Raw genomic sequence first — 23,373 nt, 5'->3', positions numbered from 1 at the left:
ACTTCATGCCCCTCACCAAAAAAGATGGGGACACAAGACTTAAGTTTATTCTCATGGAGGCAGCTCTCTGTCCTCCCTTGGAGCCAAGTCCCTCGGACTCAGCACCAAGTACTTCAGCTTCTGTCAGAAGTGTCCCAGCGACTATTAGGACTCAGCGCCGGTCTCCGTCCCTGGCACCGAAAGGACATTGCTTCTGCCTCTCGGGAGCCTCGTCACCGTCTGTCATCTCCAGGGCCAAAGAAGACCATGCCGGTCAAGGACTCTCAGCACTGCTCTTCATCACCGGTGTCAAAAAAGATGGACAGTGGTCAATCCCCGACCCTGAGGTCACAGAGAGACTCTAGTAGAGTGCAACCCGTGCCAGGCCAGTCTGAGATCTCTAGAGCCTGCCTGGTAGCATTGACTTCTGCCCTGGAACAGGCACTATTGAGTCTGGCACCGATGGACTCCCTGGAGAGACACTGGATGCCTGGTGATAACTTCAACACCGGAGGCATTTGTGGCTATGAGAGACTTGCTCTCTTTTCCGGTACCGCCGTCCCCGTCAGTACAGGAGAAGTCAACGGTGGTACCAATAGGAAGATCTGCCACAGCACCAAGACTCCAAGTACCTTCAAATAGGAAACCGGCCATGATGGATTAGAACTGGTCTCCTCCTCCATTTCAGCACCATTCAGCACCAGCTCGGCACCAATCCATTGTGGTATCCGGGTATGGATTCTTTGGGGACAGACTCAGAGGCAGAGTCGTATGTCTCCCTCAGGAGTCGGCACCAAGTCTCCAGCCAGCAGTACCCGACAGTGGATGCAGGCCAGGCCTTTCTGTTTCTGGCATGGCCACCAGCACAGAGGCCCTTCTGGAATCCCTAGGCATTTCCCCCACCACAGGGATCACATTTCAGGAGATCATACTCCATGACCTCAGAGTCTATAGAGCCTCCTTCACTATTGGAGCAGGATCCAACTCCTGGTACTGAGGTTGGTACCAAATATCAGGACCTGGTACCACAGGACCCGTCCGGTGCTGAGGGCAAGGAACAGGGCTCCTAGCTGGTACAGGCATCCTCCTCTTCCTCCCCAGATGAGGCGGTCCCAGGAACAGAGATAGCACCCTCCCAAGATGATTACAGGGCATATAAGGAACTCCTTAAAAGAATGGCCCAAAACTTGGGGATCCTGGTAGAGGAGATCAGGAAGTCCTCCACACCCTAGTGGACTTCCTAATGGCATCGGGCCCTTCAAGAATGGCATTGCCATTAAATGATACCATTATGGTCCCTATCAAGCCCTTATGGCAAACGCCAGCATCCCTTCAGCTGATGGCAAAGAGATTAGAAAAGAAATATTTTGTCCGGGCCAAACTGTTTGAGTTTCTTTACACCCGACCCTCACCGAGTTCTTTTTGGTGGTGTCAGTGGCCAATGAGTGGGAACGGCAGGGTCAACAGAGACCAACCCCAAGGCCAAGGATGCCAAGAAATTAGATCTCTTTGGCAGGAAGGTCTATTCAACCAGGGGACTCCAGCTCAGGATTGTGACTCAGCATGCACACTTGAGTTTAATCCCTGGGACTTTAATGACTCTAATCTCTGGGCTATTGTGGCAAAGTTTAAAGAACAGATACCACAGAAGTCCAAGCATGAGTTTGCAGCCATAGTGGAGGAAGGCAAGCCGGTTGTGAGAGCATTCCTGTAGGCAGCCTTGGACATGGCAGACGTGTCAGCCCGGTCCATGGCCTCTGCAGTTGCTATCCACAGAAGCTCTTGCTTCAAGCCTCCAGCCTACCACATGAGGTGCAACAGACCTCACAAGACCTTCTGTTTGAGGGGATGTCACTCTTCTCCCAGCAGACAGATTTAAAGCTGCAGAGCCTAAAGGACTCAAGGGTCACCCTAAAGTCCCTAGGAATGCATACACTGACTCCCTCAAGGAAGCAATACAAACCTCAGCCATCTGCTTGGTTCTTCCAGACTCCTGCCCAGCAGGACTACAGTAGGAGAATGAGTAGTGGTTTTAGGAGGAGACCTCCACCTCAGTCCTTGTCTGTACCCATGTCTGACCCCCGCCCCCAACACTCGGTGGGGTCTATGCACGCCTTTTGATGTGACGCTTGGGGGCTTACCAGGCCAAAGCATGGATCCAGATTCCCCAGTTTTTGTGGACAGTTTATCCCACTTCTACTGGGCGTGGGCCTGCATTACCTCAGACCACTGGGTTCTACACACGATAGCACTCATATACACCCTCCTTCCCAACCTCCCCTCCTGTCCCTCTTCAGGGACCCTTCTCACAAGCTCCTTTTTATTCAAGAAGTGCAGTTGCTCCTAAGGTTGGGAGCTGTGGAGGAGCTTCCATGGGAGCTAAGGAGCCAGGGGTCCTACTCCAGTTATTTCCTAATCCTGAAGGCCAACAGCCATCTCAGATTGATTCTAGACCTGCGGAAGCTCAAGAAGTTCATGAAGAGACTGAAATTCCGCATGGTCTCCTTGGCCTCTATCACCCCCTCCCTGGATCCAGGGGACTGGTAAGCCACCCTCGATTTGAAGGATTCTTATTTTCATATTGCAGTCTTTCAGGGACACAGAAGGTTCCTCAGATTCATCGTGAATCATGTGCACTACCAGTTTTCAGTGCTCCCATTCAGCCTGTCAGTGGTCCCTTGGGTGTTCACGAAGTGCATGGCAGTCATCGCGGCCTTCCTGGGGAAACAAGGGGTTCAGGTCTACCCTTACCTCGATGACTGACTGATCAAAGGTTGGACCAAGGTCCAGGTGGAGACAAATGTAAAGCTAATACAGTCAACTTTCCAGGACTTGGGCCTGTTAATAAACACCCAGAAGTCTATCCTTTCCGTAGTTTAAAGGATAGAATGTATTGGGGTGATCCTCGACTTGGTCCAAGCCAGAGCCTTCTTCCCAGAAGCCTGGTTCCAAGAACTAGGGGCACTCATGGAAAGCCTCCAGATTCACCCCATCACCAGGACAAAGTTCCTAAAGCTCCTGGGCCACATGGCATCATGCACCTATGTGTTGCAGCAAGTGAGACTACAGCTCAGATCTCTTCAGGCTTGGTTGGCATCAGCATATGAACCGGGCCAACACCACTTGGACACGGTAGTCACACTTCCCCCATCAGTGATTGCTTCCTTTCTTCTCTGGCTGAACCCACTGGCAGTGTATGCTGGAGTCCCATTCTTGAGACCCCATCTGTCAGTGTCTCTCATCACAGACAGTTTGGTGATGGGCTGGGGAGCTTACCCCTCAGAACTCAGGTCTTCTGGTCTCCAGAGGAGTTCGTGTTACACATCAGTGTCAGGGAGCACAGTGCGGTTTGCCTAGCCTACCAGGCATTCCAAAACCACTTGGAGGGCAAGTGCATGTCGATCCTCACAGACAACATGACAGCTATGTTTTATATAAACAGGCTGGGTGGGGTGTGCTCCTCTCACTTGTGGGAATTAAGCATAGCCCACTTGATCTATCTCGAGGCCTCCTATCTGCTGGGCTCACAGAATGAGCAGCAGCTCACCTCAGGAGATCCTTCTGCAGTCATCACAAGTAGTTCATCCATCCAGACATTGTGAAACACATCTTCCAGAAGTTGGGGACTCTCCACATCAACCTGTTCATGATGAGGCACAACAGGACGTATCTTCAGTTCTGCTCCTTCCTCAGCCACTGCCCGAGGTCACTCACAGACTCTTTTTTCTACTTCCTTGGACGGACTATCTCTTCTGTGCGTTTCCTCCCATCCCTCTCATACACAAGGTATTGCTATAGATCAGAAGGGACAGGACACGCCTTATCCTGATAACCCGGGCTTGGCCACATTGGCACTGGTTCACCACCCTCCTGGACCTCTTGGTGGAAACGCCATTCCATCTGCCTTCATTTCCAGACCTGATCTCCCAGGACCATGGCCATCTACCTCATCCAAACCTCAAGTCCCTTCATCTCATGGCCTGGAAGCTCCATTAGTGAACCCCATAGAGCTAGCATGCTCAGGACAGCTCGTGAGTTGTTTTTAGGGAGCAGAAAACCCTCCACTAGAGCCACTTACCTGGCAAAGTGGAAAAGATTCTTGCTTTGGTCTGCACTGAAGGATATTTCTCCTACACAGTGAACATTGCCTTTCATTTTGGACTACTTTCTCTACTTGAAACAACAAGGCCTATCTGTGTCATCTATCAGGGTCCAACTAGTGGCAATCTTGGCTTTTCACCCATGGATGAATGGGTGTTCTGTTTTCTTGAACTCCATCTGTGATTATTTCCTCAAAGACCTGGAGAGATTATACCCCCTGGTACAATAGCTTCTCCCCCAGGACCTCAACCTGGTGTTGGCGTGACTGACAGGACTCCCATTTGAACCGCTGGCAACGTGCTTTCTGCTCTGCCTATCCTGGAAGGTAGCATTCCTGGTGGCCATTACTAGAGACCTGCGTGGATACAAAAATTTTGTATCCGCATCCAATCTGCAAAAATTGTCTGCAGGTATCCATGGATTTGCAGGGCTCTACTAACAACTCCACAGGTCACCGTGCATGAGTGACACAGGGCTGTGCCAAGTCCCAACCCCTAAACACCTCCCACTTCTCCCCAGAGACCTCCTGCCCTGACACCCATTACACCCTCACCATACCGCCTTCCCCGCTCTGGGCAAGGAGGCTACAATCGTGGGCCTTCGTATGCAGCACCATCCTCCAGTGTGGGGCTCGGACACCCCTACGCAGCTGCGGTGGCTCTAACGCATGCAGGCCCAGCCAGAACAGACAGCGGCGACACCTACTCTCATTACATCGCTCATCATTGCTGCTCGCTAGTTCAAAGTACAACCACACCTCTTTCAAAATGGTGCTTGGCTCACTCTCTTCTGGGAGTTGTTTACTTTCTCCAGCCAAGCAAGCTGGTGACTACAACTTCCAGAATGCCCAGCGGGCTATTGCCATGTATCGCAGCCCACTGCTGTGATTGAGAGAGCCAACCTAGAGCCTGAGGACTGGGTGACAGCTGCTTCGTTTGGGTGACTGTGTGCTGCTGAGCCTTATGCAGATACAAAATTTGCATCCAAGCTGCGATCCGCAAAAATGGTCCACGGAAATAAAGCGGATATACTTGGATTTGCAGGGGTCTAGCCATTATGTCTGCCAGAAGGATCTCGGAAATCCGAGCCCTTACATCGGAGCCACCTTATATGGTCTTCTTCAAGGACAAGGTTCAATTGCAGCCACATCCCACCTTCCTTCAAAAGGTGATCTCGCAATTCCACAGAAACCAGTATGTCTTCTTTCCAGCCTTCTGTCTGAAGCCACCTGCCAACAATGAGGAACAGAGACTCCTCTTGCTGGATGTCAGATGTGCACTAACCTTCTATTTAGAAAGGACTAAATCATTTCAAAAATCTACACAGCTTTTGGTGGCCATTGCAGACAGAATGAAAGGCCTTCCAGTCTCAGCCCAGAGAATCTCATCATGGATCACTTCCTGTATCCACACATGCTATGACCTGGCAAAGGGGCCTGCTCCTCCTGCCCTAATCGCACATTCTACCAGGGCTCAAGCATCTTCGGTGGCATTTGTAGTTCAAGTTCCTATCCAGGAAACCTGTAGAGCAGCAACATGATCATCAGTCTATACCTTTGCATCTCACTATGCCATCACCCAGCAGGGTAGAGACAACACGGGTTTTGGCCCAGAGGTATTACAACAGCATGCCAGTGAACTCCAAACCCTCCACCTGCACAACTGCTTGGGAATCACCTACATTGGAATGGACATGAGCAAGCACTCAAAAAAGAAAAAATGGTTACTAACCTTCCGTAACTGTTGTTCTTCGAGATACATTGCTCATGTCCATTCCAAACCCTGCCCCCGCCTGCCCGTCTGTCAGAGTTAGACAGCAAGAGGGAATTGAGGTGGTGGCACGGCCCTTTTTTACCAGTATCATGAGCATGCGATTCCAGGGAGCACCAGAGCTGACCCGACAGATACCACTTAGGTAAAAGCTTTCCAGTGGTGGTGCTCAGGGCAAGCACACACATACACTGGAATGGACATGAGCAACATATCTCAAAGAGCAACAGTTATGGAAGGTTAGTAACCAGGTTTTTTTATATTTAATTCAAACATTTGGCTTTTTCCTTCCTTACTAAAATCAATAGTTGGTGAAAGATTCTTGAACACTAATGCAATAAATTATTGAAAAAGATATATTAGAATTGGAAAAGGTACAGAGAAGGGCAACAAAAATGATTAGGCATATGGAACAGCTTCCATATGAGAGATTTTAAAAAGACTGGGACAGTTCAGCTTAGAAAAGATATGACTAAGGGGAGATATGATAGAGGTGTATAAAATCATGAATGGTGTGGAGAAAGTGAATAGGAAAGTGTTATTTACCTCTTCACATAACATAAGAACCAGGGCTCACCCAGTTCTTGTTTCATGTTTAAAACAAACATGAGGAAGTACTTCTTCATACAATGCACAGTCAACCTGTGGAATCATTGCTAGGGGATATTGTGAAGGTCAAAAGTATAACTGGATTAGATAAGTTCCTGGAGAATGGGTCCATCAATGGTAATTAGCCAAGATGGTTAGGTACTCAGCCTCATGCTCCAGATGTCCCTAAACTGCTGGCTGCCAGAAGCTGGCACTGGACAGCAAGGGATGGATCACTTGCTAATTGCCCTGTTCTGTTTCATTCCATCTGAAGCACTAGCACTGGCCGCTGTCGGAAGACAGGATACTGGGTTAGATGGACCATTGCTCTGAGCCAGTATTGTCATTCCTATGTTCTTATTGTAAATTGCAGTGATTTGCTCCTCGTTTTCTTAACCAGAGTCCCACTGGAAGTGCAGATCTGGTTTATATTTCACCAAGTTTCTGGATGATTGAGGAATTTGTCAAATTATGTAATACAGAATAAATGTAAAACTGTTTTAAAGCATATGCTTTTAAAAGGTTAAGGATATAGCAGTGGACAAAAATGTCTTTTATTAGCAGCTCATTTTAATTTTATGTAGAAGAGTTGATTAAACTTTTGTCTCTTTTTTTTCGTATTTAGGGAAAGTTTGGAAAATTTAAGAAGTACGTCGCCCATAGTACGCATGTAACAAATGTTCGTTGGACTCATGAGGACAGTTTGTTGGTCACTGTTGGTGGGGCAGACACATCTCTAATGCTGTGGACCTATGAGATGGAGGGACATCGGGAGAGCAGGCAGTGTGATAGTGAAGAATCTGATCTAGATTCTGAGGAAGATGGAGGTCAGTAATATTCTTAAGAAATACTAGTCTAAGAGAGCAATTCTTGTTTCTTTTAGAAAAACTGCCAATTTAGAAATTAAAATATTTACATAACTATTTTTACCCAAAGACCCCAAATTACTTTAGAGACATTAATTAAACTTTATAGCATCCTGTGTGAGGTACAGACCAATAAATATAGTCATGGGGAAACTGATAGATTAAGTGATTTTTCCCAAGACCACCAAACTATTCAGTGTCTGAGTCTGTGGAACAGAACCCAAGAATTTGCTCTAGCCACAACACAGCACTGGAAATTGCATAGATAGATTTGGTGTACCAGCAGAATCTAACTGCCAGAAACCGATATAAATGTTAAAATCAATACATAATTATATTAAAGAAGTCAGCAAAATAAAGTTCATGTTTAAACACCATTTATTTTAAAAATTGTGAAGAAAAGGATTTGTATATCTGTTGAAATCTACATCATGAATGAATCTGCTTGTCTTGAGGTTTTGTAAAAAGCCCTTGTCTGTTGTATCTAAGTGTACTAGTCTGAAATATGCTCATGTTAGTATTATGGGCCACCTTATCATACAATTCTAAAATGAACAGGAGTAACAACATTTAATCACATTTTATAGAACTAAATATCAGTTCTTTCTGCAATACGGAATGCGTGGGTTATAAAGGGTTCCTATTCAAATCATAGCTCAGGAGTTCGTTCTCGGGCAGGGGTGCTCAAGATTTTCTCAAGGTTGTCAGTACCTCCTCTGTGCTCCCAAATGAGTTTTGCTTGCCTCTGTTACATTGAAGAGAATGAATCACAATCTTCAGATACTTCTAAACTATCCCTGCCAGATTTGGCTTTTTTATCCCTAAATGTTAGATTCTTCTGAAGGCAATTTAACTTTGTTGGCATTGGAATAAATCAGATCACACCAAATAGGCATTTTAAAACATTAATTGGGGAGGATTCTCCTGAACTCCTCCCCTGCTTCTTAAACAGGTCTTAGTTTCTGTGTTGCAAATCTGTCACCATTTTGTAGGCTGCTCAGAAGACTTTGGCTATTTTGCAGCTGTCTACATATATACAGAGAAAAAACACAGCCAGAGCCTAAGCATTTCGATCAGACTCAGCAAGTTTGGAGGTGAGAGAGACACTATTTTGGTTGCAGTTAATATGTGTTTGATAGGCACGAATCAGATCGTAGGGAACCCCAGGCTCAAGAATTTGGAGAACAATTTGTATAGCAAACTATTATGTTTGCTCCAATCCAAAAAAGTAATTAATCTTGGCATCATTATTTTATTTCTAAAGTTGATCATAGGGGCTCTAGGCACTGAACCAACAGTTAAAATACATGCACAAAACAGCACAAAACGTAAACAATATAATATTAAAATGTCAAAAAGGTATAATTTTAAACATAACCTTTGCCAATGTGACACATACGTCAACAACTAAACTACTATTCTATGGGACCTGTGATTTTTAAAATGTGTGACAAGTCTTGATCTGATAACACCAAAGAATTCTGAGGGGTGTCTGTGGATGTGTGTAAAATGAGACTTCATAAAAAATCTGGGTCCAATTCACTTAAATTGACATTTCACTTTAGTAAGTTGTACAGGAACTGGCCCACCACTTTTTATTTTTCTGTTATTTTTCTGGTGAGATAGATATCTAAACTAACTATAGTACAGTGGTCCCCAAACTTTTTACCTCTTGCCCCCCCTTACTCCTAGCCACATCCTTTCCCCGCCCCCGGGAGCCAGGGCTGGGAGTGGGGCCATGGCTCCGGAAGGTGGGGACACAGATGTAGGGAAGGGGGTGGGGCAAGGAGCAAAGCTGGGTGGTGCTCCCTCCCCCTTCCCTCCTGTGAAAGCTGGCCCGGGCCCCAGCCACTCCCCCCAAACATTCCTCCGCGCCCCCCCCACAGGGGCACACCCAACAGTTTGGGGAGCTCTGCCATATTGTCATCTTGAAAATGCTTGAGACTACAGTTACAAAGAAACTACAGCAAAGAGCAATCATTCACAGACTATAAGTGCAAGAGAAAAATTCAGACATTTCCGATATCTCTCTGCCTGCCTAAGAAATCATGATGTTACAAGGACTTTCTTTATAGCAGTTCATACAGCTGCTAACTAAGCCATAGGGATAATCTTCCCAGTCAAGCTTCTCCCATGACATGCCCTTTATTTGAACTTGATATCAAGTTGACCATACGTTTACAAGTTTAAGGGAATAGCTGTTCAAAAACATTTAAAAAGGCAGAATAGAAATAACTATACATAATCTAAGTAATTTAGTTTTACATCTTTATTTGCTGCGTAAGTAGCAGACAATTGCAGGTTTGGCATGGAAGACCCCATGGCAGGTTGCCCATTGCTGCCCTATGGTGATAGAAATTACTGCCCTTTGAAATCCTTCTATGTTCCAGGATATTAGAGAGACAAGAAGAGCTCTGTGTAAGCTCAAAATCTTGTCTCTCTCACCAACAGAAGTTGGTCCAATAAATGATATTACCTCAACTACCTTGTCTGTCTAAGAAGGTGGTATTTAATTACTTGTATACTGTATTACTTTTTATTTGATTTCCCAGTGCCATCCCAGAAGGGATGCTACAGAAATAAAATAATTATTTATTATTTTTCACTTCCTACTTCTTAGTCCTATTTACTATATTGATTTTATTAGGTTATGACAGTGATGTGACACGAGAGAATGAAATTAATTACACCATTAAAGCCTTATCAACAAACATCAGACCAATGTTTGGAATTAAGCCTCATCTGCAACAAAAGGAGCCATCACTAGATGAAAGGTAATTTCTAAACTGGAGTTATATGTAGCTAAAAAAGTAGCATTTATAATAAAACATAATTACATTGATGCATTAAATGCATAGAGAGCTAACACATTTTAAATCAGTACTGCTTTTGAAACATTTTTGATTACCAGACAATTATTTACATCTAGATCATGCCTCCATTTTTATAAATGGAGGGAATTAAAAAAATGCATAAATGACCTGTGTAAATGATAACATTTGAATAATTTCTTGGATAATATGTTCATTTGTCTGTGTTTTGTTAATATCATGTCCTGTTTTGAACCCTATAAAATACTTATTATAGGCAAAAAGTGGTAGTGATACCTATTGTTATGGGTGTATGCCATATTAGTCTCTAGTGGTTGGTCCAGCTAGAGGATAACAGCTGCAACTACTATCAATTACTCCCTGAATGAAAGTGGTAATGGTCTGGATTCGGACTATGGATCTAAACGTCCCAACCTAGCTGATGATATGTATGTGTGGAGAGTTGGGGGTTAGAAGAATCCACATGATGGATTTTTTTTTTCAGTTTGCTTTTTTAAACACTTAGGAACTTACATACAGAAAAACTATACTTAATATACATAAAAGTTGAATTCAAGCACTCAAAAATAAGGATATGCCATAATTAAGATTATCCATGCAAACTTAATTTGGATCCCTTGTCAAAAGTACAAATGCAATAAGTTTTACAGCATTGTAAGCAAAGTCCAGCCCCCAATGAAGTCAGTGTAAAGATTCTCGTGACTTCAGTGGACATTGGATCAAGGCCTAAAAGGTTAGGACCAAAACCTTCTAATTAGGGAGGCTGGAGGAGTAATGGAGACAGAATTTGATCCACTGCATTCATTTTTTATTTTTTAGCCCAGATTTCTGCTATAATATTACTGCAATTCTGTTCTGTTCAAAAATTTTAAAAAAATCTGCTTAAATATATACTAATTTTTATTTTCTCTTTCTTCATTTTCCCCTTTTTGCTTCCTGTGAAGGCAAGGGGTAGTAAGGTAAGTTTGTTATCTTTATAATAATCCAGGATAAAGTGTTCTTATTACAAAACTTTGAAAAGTAGAGTTGTACATTGATACAGCAATGAATGCTTAAAATAAGGTGCATTATGCAATATACTGTTTATTAAAATGCAGATTGTTACTGGGCAGCGAAGGGATTAGAGGACAAATAAAGAGCTAGATACAGAGTGTGAGTAGCTAGGCTGGGCATGAGGTAGAAAAGCATGGAGTCAGGAGGACACGTCTTCCCTCTTCCTCCTGGTTGAAGAACAGTTCTGAGGTTACTTCAGTCCAATGGCTGAAGTGTAACCTCCATGGTCCTTTCGATGCAAACCTCTGTGAGCGAGAGAGATGTAGAATCCATGCTGTATTTATGTATTCTGGCCACACGCAACCCATGTCTGTCCGCTCCCACCCTTTGAGTGAAACCGGGATCCACACTGCACATGAGGAGGTTGAACCCCTTGCATGCCTACCTGGCCCCCACTTGCACAGTGGAAGCATAGCGCTTCCATTGCTAAGGGCTCCTCTGCCGTATTGCAGGAGAGAGCTGCATTGTCTCTTAGTACACTATTCCCATTAACACTATTTTGTTCTTGTTGCTGAGTATTCTTATGAAGGGAAAGCCAGTATTTCTCACTGAACTCCAGAACATATCAGAAAGAAAGCAGACCATAACTGCTCATTGCTGTGATAGTGCTCAGAAAGTATATAGTATACATCCCGATTCAAGGGGTTTACAGTGCAGTCTTTTTGTATAAGGAGTTAATGAAGATTGTTCCTTTGACATTTTCCATTTGTTCACTTACATTTCAGTTGAGTATATAATATACATCAAACAACGGGGTCTGTGCTATGAGTAAACTTGATACATCTGCCTAAGTATTACAAAAAAGTTTAAAATATCACTTGTAAAAATATTTCTTGTTTTTACACCATCTTTGACTAAATATACTCATAGGACTGCAGAGATGTACTGAAGTAAAGTTGTGCTTCTGAGGGGAGGATGTCCCCCATTTAATATGTAGATATTTCAAAACTTGTGTGTAAACAAGATATTATATTTTAGAAGTTATCTTAACCTTTTTAATACATAGGGCAGCAAGATTAAAATTTTATATAGGATAGAGAGAAATGAATATTGCCTGGTAATGGAGGTATAAGACTATGTACATCTGTGATGTAGGTATTATGACATCAAGTGCAATAATCAAGATGTTTGTGATGGTAACTATGCCTGCATTTTCTTTGTGGTCTTATGCATCATTTTTCCTATGTTGTGCTCCTTAAATTTAGTAGATATAAGTAATATAATTTTGTTTTACCTGCATAATTAATAATGTTTTGGCTTAACCGTTTTATTTCACCTTTGGGGAACAGTTCCTCTGTTTTCCCCTACACAGTAAACAGGATTTTTGCAACTTTGTGGTGACTTTTCTACTGCTTGTGCTGACAATCTTGTATAGGAATTTAATATTGAAAGGAAGATGATTCTACAGATGTTTTTGAAGCTTTCAGTATTTGGGACTATTTGTTCCCCAGCAGTGCAAGGGAACAAAAGGACAAAAACTAGAAAGAAAAGGGGTTTAAAGGTGTATGGAAGAGGTGGCTGGCCACATGCTATGCTCCAACCTCATGGCATAATTGCCTACAGTCCTGCTGTATAACTCCCATTGCAGGAGAGCAAGACAGGGAAAAAGTGGAATGGTCTGGTGGAACAGCTGCTTTATATGGCTTGTGTCTCAATGGAAATGGGTCCAGAAAAATTGGAAGGCGCAGCTGCTCTGAGCAGCATTAACTCATGCTATCAACTGACCCCCAGAAGAGACGTTACTGGCCACTCATGCCAATATCAGGCAGGGGAGACAATGGCAACACAACAACTGTACCATCTATTCTTTTGTTCTGGGATGGGAAGGAAAAATGTGGCGCCAAGAGCCACAAATGTATCTGGCTTGGAACCTTTGGGGTCTTTGCTATTAATTCCTGTGTGTCTTTGGCTTTGGCTTTGTGTAACTTTGGGTACCACCCCTTACCTCCTTCACAATGTTACTTATGCAACAGCATGACAAGGAAATGTGAATTTTGGTTTTCCAAGAGTTGATAAACTTATAAGGTAAGTATTCTCTTACTATGCAGTTTTATATAAGGAAAGCATGTGACCCTTCATTTTCACTGGAAACTCCTTATTTGGATATAGTAGATGCCCAAATAGGCATTTCCAATGAAAAGGCGGTTTTGAAATACTCAAAAATGGAAGTGGAGAATTTCTTATTTCTTATTCCTGAATTCAAAGTAACAAACTCCCTATTACTTGAATAGTGATATGAGATAAAAATGATCCTGCAGTTGGGTAAAGTTCATTTACATACTATCAGCCTATAAAGTCTGAAATCTTAAGGGAGTTCCCAGGTCCTGTTGAAAGTTGGTGGAAGTTGTGTGATTAACTCCTTTTGATCTCTTTGACTGTGTCAGCCTAAAGTGCTCTGAAGGTTGATATTAAAAGTAGAAATGGACCAAAACCTTACATTTCTGACCTGAAGATTTTTTACAGAATATGTGGGTGTTAGAACTCGGGTTTAGTTCAGCCTATACAGAGTTAGAGGTCAGTTGCAAAATGTGAATACAGATCTGAATTTCCAGAAAATTTAGGGAGAAATTGGATGCAGGGTTTTGGTTTGGACCCATTTCTAATCAAGTCATGTTATTCTCTTGTGAAACAGAGTGTTTTCACATAGCTATGACTTATAGTCTGTATTGGTATGTTTATTGTATCCATTATTTAGAATGATAAAATGTTATGGTCTGTAAGGCAACACTCACATGTGACATTTGAATGATTTATGTCTTCTAAGGTGTGTGCATTATTTACCTATTTTTTCTGTGTGGCATTTTTATATATTTGATGGATCACAAAAGATTGGGAAACCATTTTTAATTAAAAACCTTTTCTAAATGTTTCTCTCTTTTCATCTGCATTGTTGGGGTTTTTTTTGTAATATTTGACTGGACATGTTTTCGTAAGAGAGAAAGTTTGGGATTTTAGGAAGGTTATAGAACAGCTCATCATAAGAATGGAAGTGTGAAATCAAGGGAGAATTCCCCAGTTTGTATAATGCAATGAGCAGTATGCACGAATCATACTGGTTAAAGTGCTATAAAAAAGCAGTGTTATTTTCTTGAAATTTAAGGCCAAAAATTTCAAAAGTGATTAGTGATTTTGGGTGCCTCCATTTTTGGATGCCCAAACTGAGATCCCTTTAAGGGGCCTGATTTTCAGAAAGTATTGAGCATTTATCCACCTGAAAATTAGGCCCCTTTAAGGTGTCTCAAGTTGGACATCCAAAATCATTAGCCATTTTTGAAAATTGTGGCCAATGTGTATTTCTCTGTAGTGACTCTTTAAGAGTGGCTTCCTTAGGTTCCATGATTGTCTCTCAGTTTATAAGTAAAAAGGTACCAGACAACCCTGAAAATTCAACATGAAATATGTAAGTCAAGTAGAGGTTTTTTTTTTCCCTGAGTCATGTGTCGTCCCCAGTAATAAATATTTTTCTACAAGGTGGCCTATTGTTGAAGGCATTACCCGACCCCACTAAGAACTGTGAATCTTCCGGAAAAGTAGTGTTTGTTAGGACTGTATCAGCACTCCCACATAGCTCAGAATGTTAGGAGCTGAGGTTGTAAGAGAAGTGTGGTCCTCAGTAGCTTCAGTTCCTTCCTGTCCAACTATTGACGCTGGGGCCAGCCTCTATTATCAAGCTTCAGGCTGGCAAACACTGTGGGACCAGTTCTGAGGTTGATCAGATGATGTGGTCAGCACCATTGTCTGTGTCTGATGGTGGGGTATCCTTAGTGCTAGGGATTTAGATGATCTCTCCTCTCAGCCATGAACTGCATACTGCTATTTGTGAGAGTTCCTCACTGTGTCTCAGCACTGGGGAAATCTCCAGCTAAACCATCTCCTGTGAGTGCTGAATTTTCCTCCCAGTACTGGGCCCCATGTTTAGTGAAGTCTGTTTACTCTCCTCCTGCTGTCAAGCAAAAGAGCAAACAGAAGCTGATCCCAGATGGGATCTGCACCAGGGAACTTAGTTCCATTGCAGAGGAAAAAGAAACATTGCTATGGATATAGAGGGTACATCAATCATTGAAGGTCTGGGTTCTGAAGATACTTCTGATCTTTCATGGATGGCAATTCCCAGGATTCTGTCTGGTTGTCCCTACTTTGGAGACCGTGTAGTCTCCCAGTGGTGATGCCCCTTTTGTCTGTCTTTAATTAGGTATTTATGCTATAGTGGTGAAGGGCATATGTGATCACCTCACAAACATTAATTCTTCTTCAAGTGCTTGCTCATGTCGATTGCATTGTAGATGTGTATGCACCCACATGTGCGTTCATCAGAGATTTTTGCCTTAGCGGTATCCATAATGCTTGCCGTGGCGCCCCCTTGAGTGCCACGCTCATGCGCTTGGATATCAGGCACTGCTGTTCCTACTCCATTTCAGTTCCTTCTTCCTTCACCACGCCCATATGGTGTTCAGTCAGAGCACCTTTCCTTGCTTGGCAAGGGCCAGCAGTTTTGTCATCTTGGACTTTGTGCCTTAAGGCCTTGTATATAGTTATTCTTAGTAGTTAGTGTTAAGTACCTGTTAATAGCTTAGTTGTTAGTAGTAAAGGTCCCAGCAGGGACTTTGCCCCCTGTAGGACATGGCCCGATCTCTGGGTTTCAAGCCCTGCACAGACTGTAACAGGCCTATGGCTGTTAGTAACCCTCATGGCAGTTGTCTCAAGTGCTTGTGGGAGGCACACATCAAAGACAAGTGCCATATCTTTAAGAACTTTTGGCCCTGCGCGCAGAAAGAGTGGGATATTCAACTCCAGGCTCTCCTTATGGAGTCTGCCCTCTGTCTGGCAGCCGAGCACCTTGGCATTGGTGAAGAGTGCACCCCAGCATCAGGCTCCACCCAGAACCACTCCCTAAAACTGGTACCAAAAAAAAAAAAGTGCAAAAACACAGCTCCCCAGTGCTGGTGAGGAAAAACCAGGTGGCAGTGGGCAAAAGAACTGCATTGGGCCGTCCGCTTATCCCGGATCCCCATAGTCGGCCTTCACCAGTTGGGGCCGTTAGCCCAGTAAAAAGCCCTCCTCCAACTGCTGCGAGCAGTACTGGACTGTCTTCCTTGAAAGCACCGACGCCAACACATGTGCCCCAGGCGTCGAAGGAACACAGGCCTCTGCCCGTGCTGCTAGCACAGCAGGTGCCACAAGCTTCAGCAAAAGCTCCCCAAGAAGGCAAGCCAGCTGAAAAGGCTTCCCAGGGAGCAGTGGAGCACCACAGATCCCCTGAGGTGATGACATGCTCTCCACCTCCGTGCTGATGGACGCTGGAGCCTCCATCCAGGTCAGCAGATACTCGCCATCAGTTGCCGGCATCACAGTCATGATCACCATCGTCCTGATGCGGTTCGCTGAGTGGAAGGCGCCAGTCCCCCTTCTACCAGCACTGACCACCATCCAGCAGATCATTGTCTTGTTGCTGATCCCGATCACTGATGCTACCTGCCTCTGGTCCCCCGTCACCGACCCTGGTCTCCACGCAGTAGGTACCAGTCCCTCCATGCAGGGCACCGGTCACGGTTATCGGTAGTCTCAAGGCAGACTCAGGCATCTACAGCCGATCCGTGGTCTCCAGAAGGGGGTTCCTCTGGAACCGAGGGTTGCTTCAGCCCATCGCCTAGACCTCAGCAGCAAGAATGGGCTACCGAGCCAGCATTGATGGTGCCGGGACAGTGGCAGCCGGGTGAATTGCCCATGCATTAGCCTTGTTGGCATGCGTGGGGAGTTCCAGTTATGGCTATGCCCCCTTCATCAGCTGCTGCTTCAGAGCACTGAGCCTGGTACCGGAGACATGCCCGGAAGCCAAGACTCAAGAGGCTGTGCCTTCCCCTAAGCCACCCTCCCTGGCAGAAGAGGAGGACCAGAGCCCCCCTCAGGTGGGAGAATCATCATCTTCATCCCCGGGCGAGGTGGTTGCAGGACCCTCCACAGCCAGCCTGCCTGATGATTTTAAGGACCACCAGGCCTTGCTCTGGTGGGTGGCCGAGAACTTGGGCCTCGAGGTGGAGGAGATGGCCGAGCAGACAGGCACTTTATTCAGTGTCCTGTTGGCTTCTATCCCAACCCGTGTTGCACTACCGGTGCATGACGGGGTTCTCAAAATTGCCAAGGCCATCTGGCAAACATTCTTCTTCATCCCTCCCACCTCAAAATGGGATGAAAAGAAGTACTTTGTCCCAGCCAAAAGTTTTGAATATCTCTTACCCACCCTCCCCCTGGCTCGCTGATGGTCTCAGCAGCCAATGAAAAAGAGAAGCAGGGGCACTGCAGTTCAACCCCAAACAACAAAGAGGCCAAACGACTGGACTTATTTGGAAGAAAAATTTATTCTACCACCAGTTTACAGTTTCGGGTGGTGAAAAATCAGGCCCTCTTGGGCCGTTATACCTTTAACTTATGGGACTCCCTCCATAAGTTCAGAGTCCCTTCCTTGGCCAGTGGCTCAAGAGTTTGACGCTCTGGTGTAGGAGGGTACCACAACGGCCCAGTGTGCACTCCCAATGGCCTGGGATGCAGTAGACTCGAAAGCCAGGGTGATAGCGTCCATGGTGGTGATGAGACGTAGCTCCTGGCTTCAAACAGCTGGACTTTCACAAGAGATGCAGGCCTCCATATCAATGTGAGGCAGCTCAGGGCAGTCCACCTGGCCTGCCAGGCGTTCTTGCCGCATGTGAGATGCAACGTAGTGCAGGTCCTTATGGGTAATACAGCCGTGATGTATTACATAAACAGGCAGGGAGGTGCCAAATCCTCGACCCTTTGTCAGGAGACGCTCAGCCTTTGGGACTTTTGTGTGCGCTATGCCATTCATCTGGTCGCGGCCCACCTACTGGGCTCCAGGAACGTCCTGGCAGATTGCCTCAGCAGGACCTTCTCGTCTCACCATGAATGGTTTCTCCATCTGGAGGTGGTTGACATAATCTTCCAAAGGTGGGAAACTCCCCAGGTGGATCTGTTTGCATCTAGACAGAACAGGAAGTTCCACGAATTCTGTTCCATCCAAGGTCTGGACAGAGGTTCCCTTTCGGACCCGCCTTCCTCATCCCTTTGTTGGGGGCGCTCACGTATGCCTTTCCATTGGTGCCATTAATCCACAGGGTCCTGGTGAAAGTCAAGCAGGACAGAGCAAGAATTATCCTTATGGCCCCCGCATGGCCCCATCAGCACTGGTTCGGCATGCTGTTGGACCTTTTGGCAGCTGCCCCTCTTCCCCTGCCTCTTCACCTGGACCTGCTGTCGCAGAACCCACAGCAACCTGCTGCATCTGAACCTGGTGGCACTGCATCTGACGGCTTGGCTCCTGCGTGACTGAGCACGGAAGAACAGGCGTGCTCGGCCCATGTTCAGCAGGTTTTGCTGGGCAGCAGAAAACCCTCAACCAGGGCAACCTACCTAGCAAAGTGAAGATGGTTCGCATTCTGGGCTTTGGAGGGGCACCTTCAGACCAAGCAGGCCTCTCTGCAGGATGTCTTGGACTACTTGCTGCATCTCAAGCTTCAAGGGTTGTCCCTCTCTTCCATCAAGGTCCACCTGGCAGCCATCTCAGTGTTGTATTCCATGCTCCAGGGCAGGTCTCTCTTTGCCCATCTTATGACGGTGAGATTTTTAAAGAGTCTGGAGCGCCTCTAGCCACACATCCAGGATCCTGTCCCTTCCTGGGATTTGAACCTCCTGCTGTCCAGGCTCATGGGATCCCCCTTTGAGCCTTTGGCTATCTGCTCCCTCCTGCTGCTCTCCTGGAAGGTTTCCTTCCTGGTCGCTATAACCTTGGCCTGCAGGGTATCTGAGATTAGGGCACTCACCTTGGATCCGCCCTATACGGTCTTCTTCAGGGACAAGGTCCAGCTGCACCTGCACCTGACGTTTCTTCTCAAGGTCGTCTCCCAGTTTCATATTGACCAGGACATATGCTTACCAGTCTTCTGTCCGAAGCCTCATGCGTCAGATGAGGAGTGCAGACTTCACACCTTGGACGTCAGGAGAAAGCTGGCATTCTACATAGATAGAACCAAGCCATTCCGCAAATGGACACAGTTGTTTGTGGCAGTGGCAGACAGGATGAAAGGTTACCCAGTGTCTGCTCAGCGAATCTCATCCTGGATCACGGCCTGCATTCGCTACTGCTGTGAGCTGATGAAAGATCTCTTCTCCCAAGTCCCCACCTCTTCCCATCCAGTTCTGCCTCCTCCCCTGAGCATGCCGTGCCCTGTCCCACTCCTCCCCCTTCCTCCTAGAGTTTCCTGCATGCCACAAAGCAGCTGATTGAGGTGGGCAGGAGGGGCTGGGAGGGAGGGGGAGGAGTTGATCGGCAGGGCTGCCGGTGGGCGGGGGGGAGAGGGTAAACTGGCTGCCAGTGGGTGCTAAGTACCTACTAATTTTTTTTCATGTGTGCTCCACAGTATACCTCCCTGATGCAGTCATCAAGACCCTTCATCTTTGACTGTCTCCTACACTTAAAGCAGCAAGGCCTGTCAGTGTCATCAATAAAAGTTCACCTGGCTGCCATTTTGGCTTTCCATCCAGGAGTGACAGACCAATCAGTCTTTGCTGACCTGATGGTTGCGGGTTTTCTTAAAGGACTTGACAGGTTATACGCTCAAGTTCAGCAACCGATCCCTGCCTGGGACATTAATCTGGTTCTTTCAAGGCTAATGGAGGCCTCCTTCGAGTCCCTAGCAACATGCTTATTACTCTGTCACGGAAGGTGGCATTTCTGATGGCAATAATCTCAGCTAGGAAGGTGTCTGAGCTCAAGGCCCTAACATCCGAACTCCCGTATACCATCTTTTATAAGGGTAAGGTGAAGCTTTGGCCTCGCTCAGCCTTTCTTCCAAAGGTTGTCTCTGTTTCATGGCAATCAGGATAGTTTTCTCCCAGTCTTCTACCCTAAGCCACACGCTAACAGTTGGAAGCAAAGACTCCACTCTGTGGACATTTGCGGGGCACTGGTTTTATATCAAATGGATGAAGCCATTTCAAAAATCAAACCAGCTGTTTGTCACAGTAGCAGACAGGGTGAAGGGCCCCCCCAGTGTCTTCCCAAAGTATCTCATTGTGGACCTCATCCCATATCTGGGCATGTTATGATTTAGCAAAGATACCTGCCCCTGCACTGGAGGTACACTCTACAACAGCACAGGCCTCCTCAATGACATTTCTGGCCCAGGTCCTGATCCAGGAGACATGCAGGGTGGTGAGATGATCATCAGTCCCCACCTTTACTTCTCACTTTGCCATTACCCAGCATGCCAGGGATGATTCAGCAGAGCGGTGCTTCAATCAACTAATCCATGAACTATGACCCCACCTCCAAGGTACAGCTTGGGAGTCACATTCTTGGAATTGACATGAGCAAGCACTCAAAGAAGAAAAAACAGTTCTTCTTTGACAGATGTGTCTGTGGTGCTCCACTTCAGGTCAAGGTGCATCCCAGCGCCTTCGATTGGAGATTTCAACAGCAGTACCCCTGCGGGTTGTGCATGTGCAGTGCCTGCCTCATGAGCTGTCAGTGTTTGAATAGCACGTGCATGGCCCAGGCTCCTCTCCTCAGTTCCTTCTCTACCGTCCCCTGCTAGAGACGGAGTTCAGCAGCCCTCTCAGATTTAGTCATAGATAGTTCTGTTTCTCAGTTTAATTTAGATAGTTTAGTCATAGAGTTACTATTTAAGAAAAATAGTTTAGTTATTAGAGTTATTTTAAAAAAAAAAAAGTAGTCTACGGAGATGCCTGGCTCCCCTGGCTTCAAGAGATGTGCCTCCTGCAGTGAGGCCATCCCCATCTCGGATGGTCATTCACAGTGTGTACGCTATTCAGGGGAGTCTCATGTACCCCAAAAATGCATCCAATGTAATAAACTCAAAGCGCGAACCTGCAAGGACAGGGAGCTAAGACTGAAACTGCTCCTCTTAGAAAACTCACTCAGACCCGTGTCTGACCCTGGCTAGCAAAGCTCTTTAAAACCCTTAAGGGAGAAAGGTAAAACAAAGAAACAGCTAACTTCCTCCCCCTCAACTTCCTCCCCCTCCTTCCTACCTACAAGGGCTGCTCCTCAGCAATGAAGTCTCAAATGACTTCCCCCTCACCAGTGTATATATAAAGCCTGCTGCAGTTTCCACGATATGCATCTGAGGAAGTGAGCTGTAGCTCACGAAAGCTTATGCTCTAATAAATTGGTTAGTCTCTAAGGTGCCACAAGTACTCCTACTCCATGGCTCAGCACTTTTAACTCCTCAGGCACCAACTGTGAGTTGGCTGCTCAGCTTCCTGGAGCTGAGGCTCAGGGTTTTCAGCTGCCCGCCTCCTACAGCTCTCTCCCTCGGCAATCTTTGACAGCACAGTGCCGAGAACTGTCACAGTGCTGAGAGCACAAGCAGAGACCGCAGCACCACCGTTTGATCTTGCAGCACCGCTTTCTCACCCACTGCAGCCAACGTTCCCGGCACCAAGCTGCCTCTTGTCACCTGCCTGCCCAACAGTGCCCACATCTGGGGCACCTACTCCTGAGGCACAATATGCACCCCCAGTGCAACCTTCAGTGCAGCAGATGCCTCCTCAGACCCTGCCTGCACCAACGGCAGCAGCACCGTCTCCACTTCATTCAACCCTCGCTCTCTCCTGCCTTATCATTCGGCACCTGGAGTCACTGCATCACCTCAGTTTTTACTTCCAGGGGTCTTAAGAATGTCACGTGCCGCTCAATCTCCACTACTCGGCACCGATATATCACCGGGATCTTCAGCACCCTATCTGCATTACTCCCCTACTGCTCCAAGCCTCTCAAGTGGAGAGGAGGAGGCGAAAGAGGACAATAACCACATATTTTCCTCACAGTATTCCTCCCAGGTTCGATTACCTACAAGTGGGAGATGCACTAAACCACGATCCTCCTATCTTAGTGCCACGTATGCCTGGATGGGACCACCTATGCCTTTTCCTGGGCAATGGCCACACTGGGGTCCATGGAACTACACCACAACACAGTCGGATGTTCACCGTGCCACCTGTAGAAAAGCTGTCAGGCCCTCCCCAATGCTTTCTTACACTGATAAGCAGATAAGACCTGAAGTAGCCTCTCCACCTGCACGGGACATCGCTCCCCATCCTAAAGTGATACCACCATAGGAGGCCCCCACCACCTCCCACTACTGATGAGTTCATTCACTTTCAGGAATTATTTAAAAGAATAGCCAATGAGCTCAAGATTACCCTGGAGGAGGTACCAGAAACCCACCACGAACTCACTGACATATTACAAGCTACCACCTGATCCAAAATAGCCTTACCAATTAATGGGGCCATCATGGAATCAGCTAAAAATATCTGGCAGACCCCGGCCACGATAACCGCCACTAGCAAGAGACTGGACCGCAAGTATTTTGTCCCGTCGAAGGGTTCTGTGTTTCTATTTACTCACCCATCACCCAGTTTGCTAGTGGTCAAGGTGGCCAACCAGAAAAATAAGCACCAGCCTTTCCGATTTACCCCATCTGACAAGGAGAACAAGAGACTGGACTCCTTTGAGCACAAAGTGTATTCATTTTCCACTTTGTAATTTCGAGTAGAGAATTATGTGGTGCTCTTTGCAAAATATGACCACACAAGTTATGCTAAAGTAATGCAATTTATTGATGATGTGTTGGAAGACAAATGACGACAATTCAAAGCGGTGGTGTCCAAGGGCCAATTGATCTCCTACACAGCTTTTTAGACCACCCTCAATGCTGCAGATGCAGCCACCAGATCCACAGCCACGGCCATTGTCATACGGCATGCCTCATGGTTTACTACTTCCTCCTTTCCCAAGGAGATACAGGGCACTGTCGAAGATCTCCCCTTCGATGGGGACAAGTTCTTCGCCTCTACGACCAATGAGGTCCTCCATTCCATGAAAAAATCACGTGCCACACTGAGATCTTTAGGCATTCCGCCACCTGCCACAAAAAAGAGGCAGTACAAGTATCAGCCATACCAATGGCCATGCTACCATGCTTTTGTGCAAAATCAACATTTCAGACAATATGATACGCAGCAACAACAGCGCCATAGACCCAGAACCCAACAATGTCGACCTCCACAAAAGATGGCAACCCACCCTCCTAACTCAAACGAACAAATTTGAAGCCTTGGTCGAGGGTATAGAAAACCTCCCACCCTTTT

General features: G+C 46.0%; 1 protein-coding gene and 1 long non-coding RNA gene across 13 annotated transcripts in view; one reads left to right on the top strand and one right to left on the bottom strand.

Moving 5' to 3' along the window:
- EML5 (EMAP like 5) overlaps positions 1 to 23,373 on the top strand; it is a 294,529-nt gene that overhangs the window by 211,399 nt on the left and 59,757 nt on the right. For all 12 annotated transcript variants that reach the window (XM_073349378.1, XM_073349377.1, XM_073349376.1 and 9 more), the window contains exons 26-28: positions 7,063 to 7,264; positions 9,951 to 10,077; positions 11,079 to 11,093. In XM_073349378.1, coding sequence (XP_073205479.1) covers positions 7,063 to 7,264; positions 9,951 to 10,077; positions 11,079 to 11,093 — 344 coding nt within the window. The remainder of the gene's footprint in view (positions 1 to 7,062; positions 7,265 to 9,950; positions 10,078 to 11,078; positions 11,094 to 23,373) is intronic.
- The window catches only part of LOC140913287 (uncharacterized), a 33,693-nt gene continuing 33,176 nt past the window's right edge, over positions 22,857 to 23,373 (bottom strand). The window contains exon 3 of the long non-coding RNA XR_012159521.1: positions 22,857 to 23,147. This is a non-coding gene — a long non-coding RNA (uncharacterized lncRNA). The remainder of the gene's footprint in view (positions 23,148 to 23,373) is intronic.

This window comes from Lepidochelys kempii, chromosome 6 (genome assembly GCF_965140265.1).
Source record: "Lepidochelys kempii isolate rLepKem1 chromosome 6, rLepKem1.hap2, whole genome shotgun sequence".
Classification (NCBI taxonomy): Eukaryota; Metazoa; Chordata; order Testudines; family Cheloniidae; genus Lepidochelys; species Lepidochelys kempii.
Note: the sequence above shows the minus strand (reverse complement) of the source record. Positions and strands in the feature narration are given on the sequence as shown.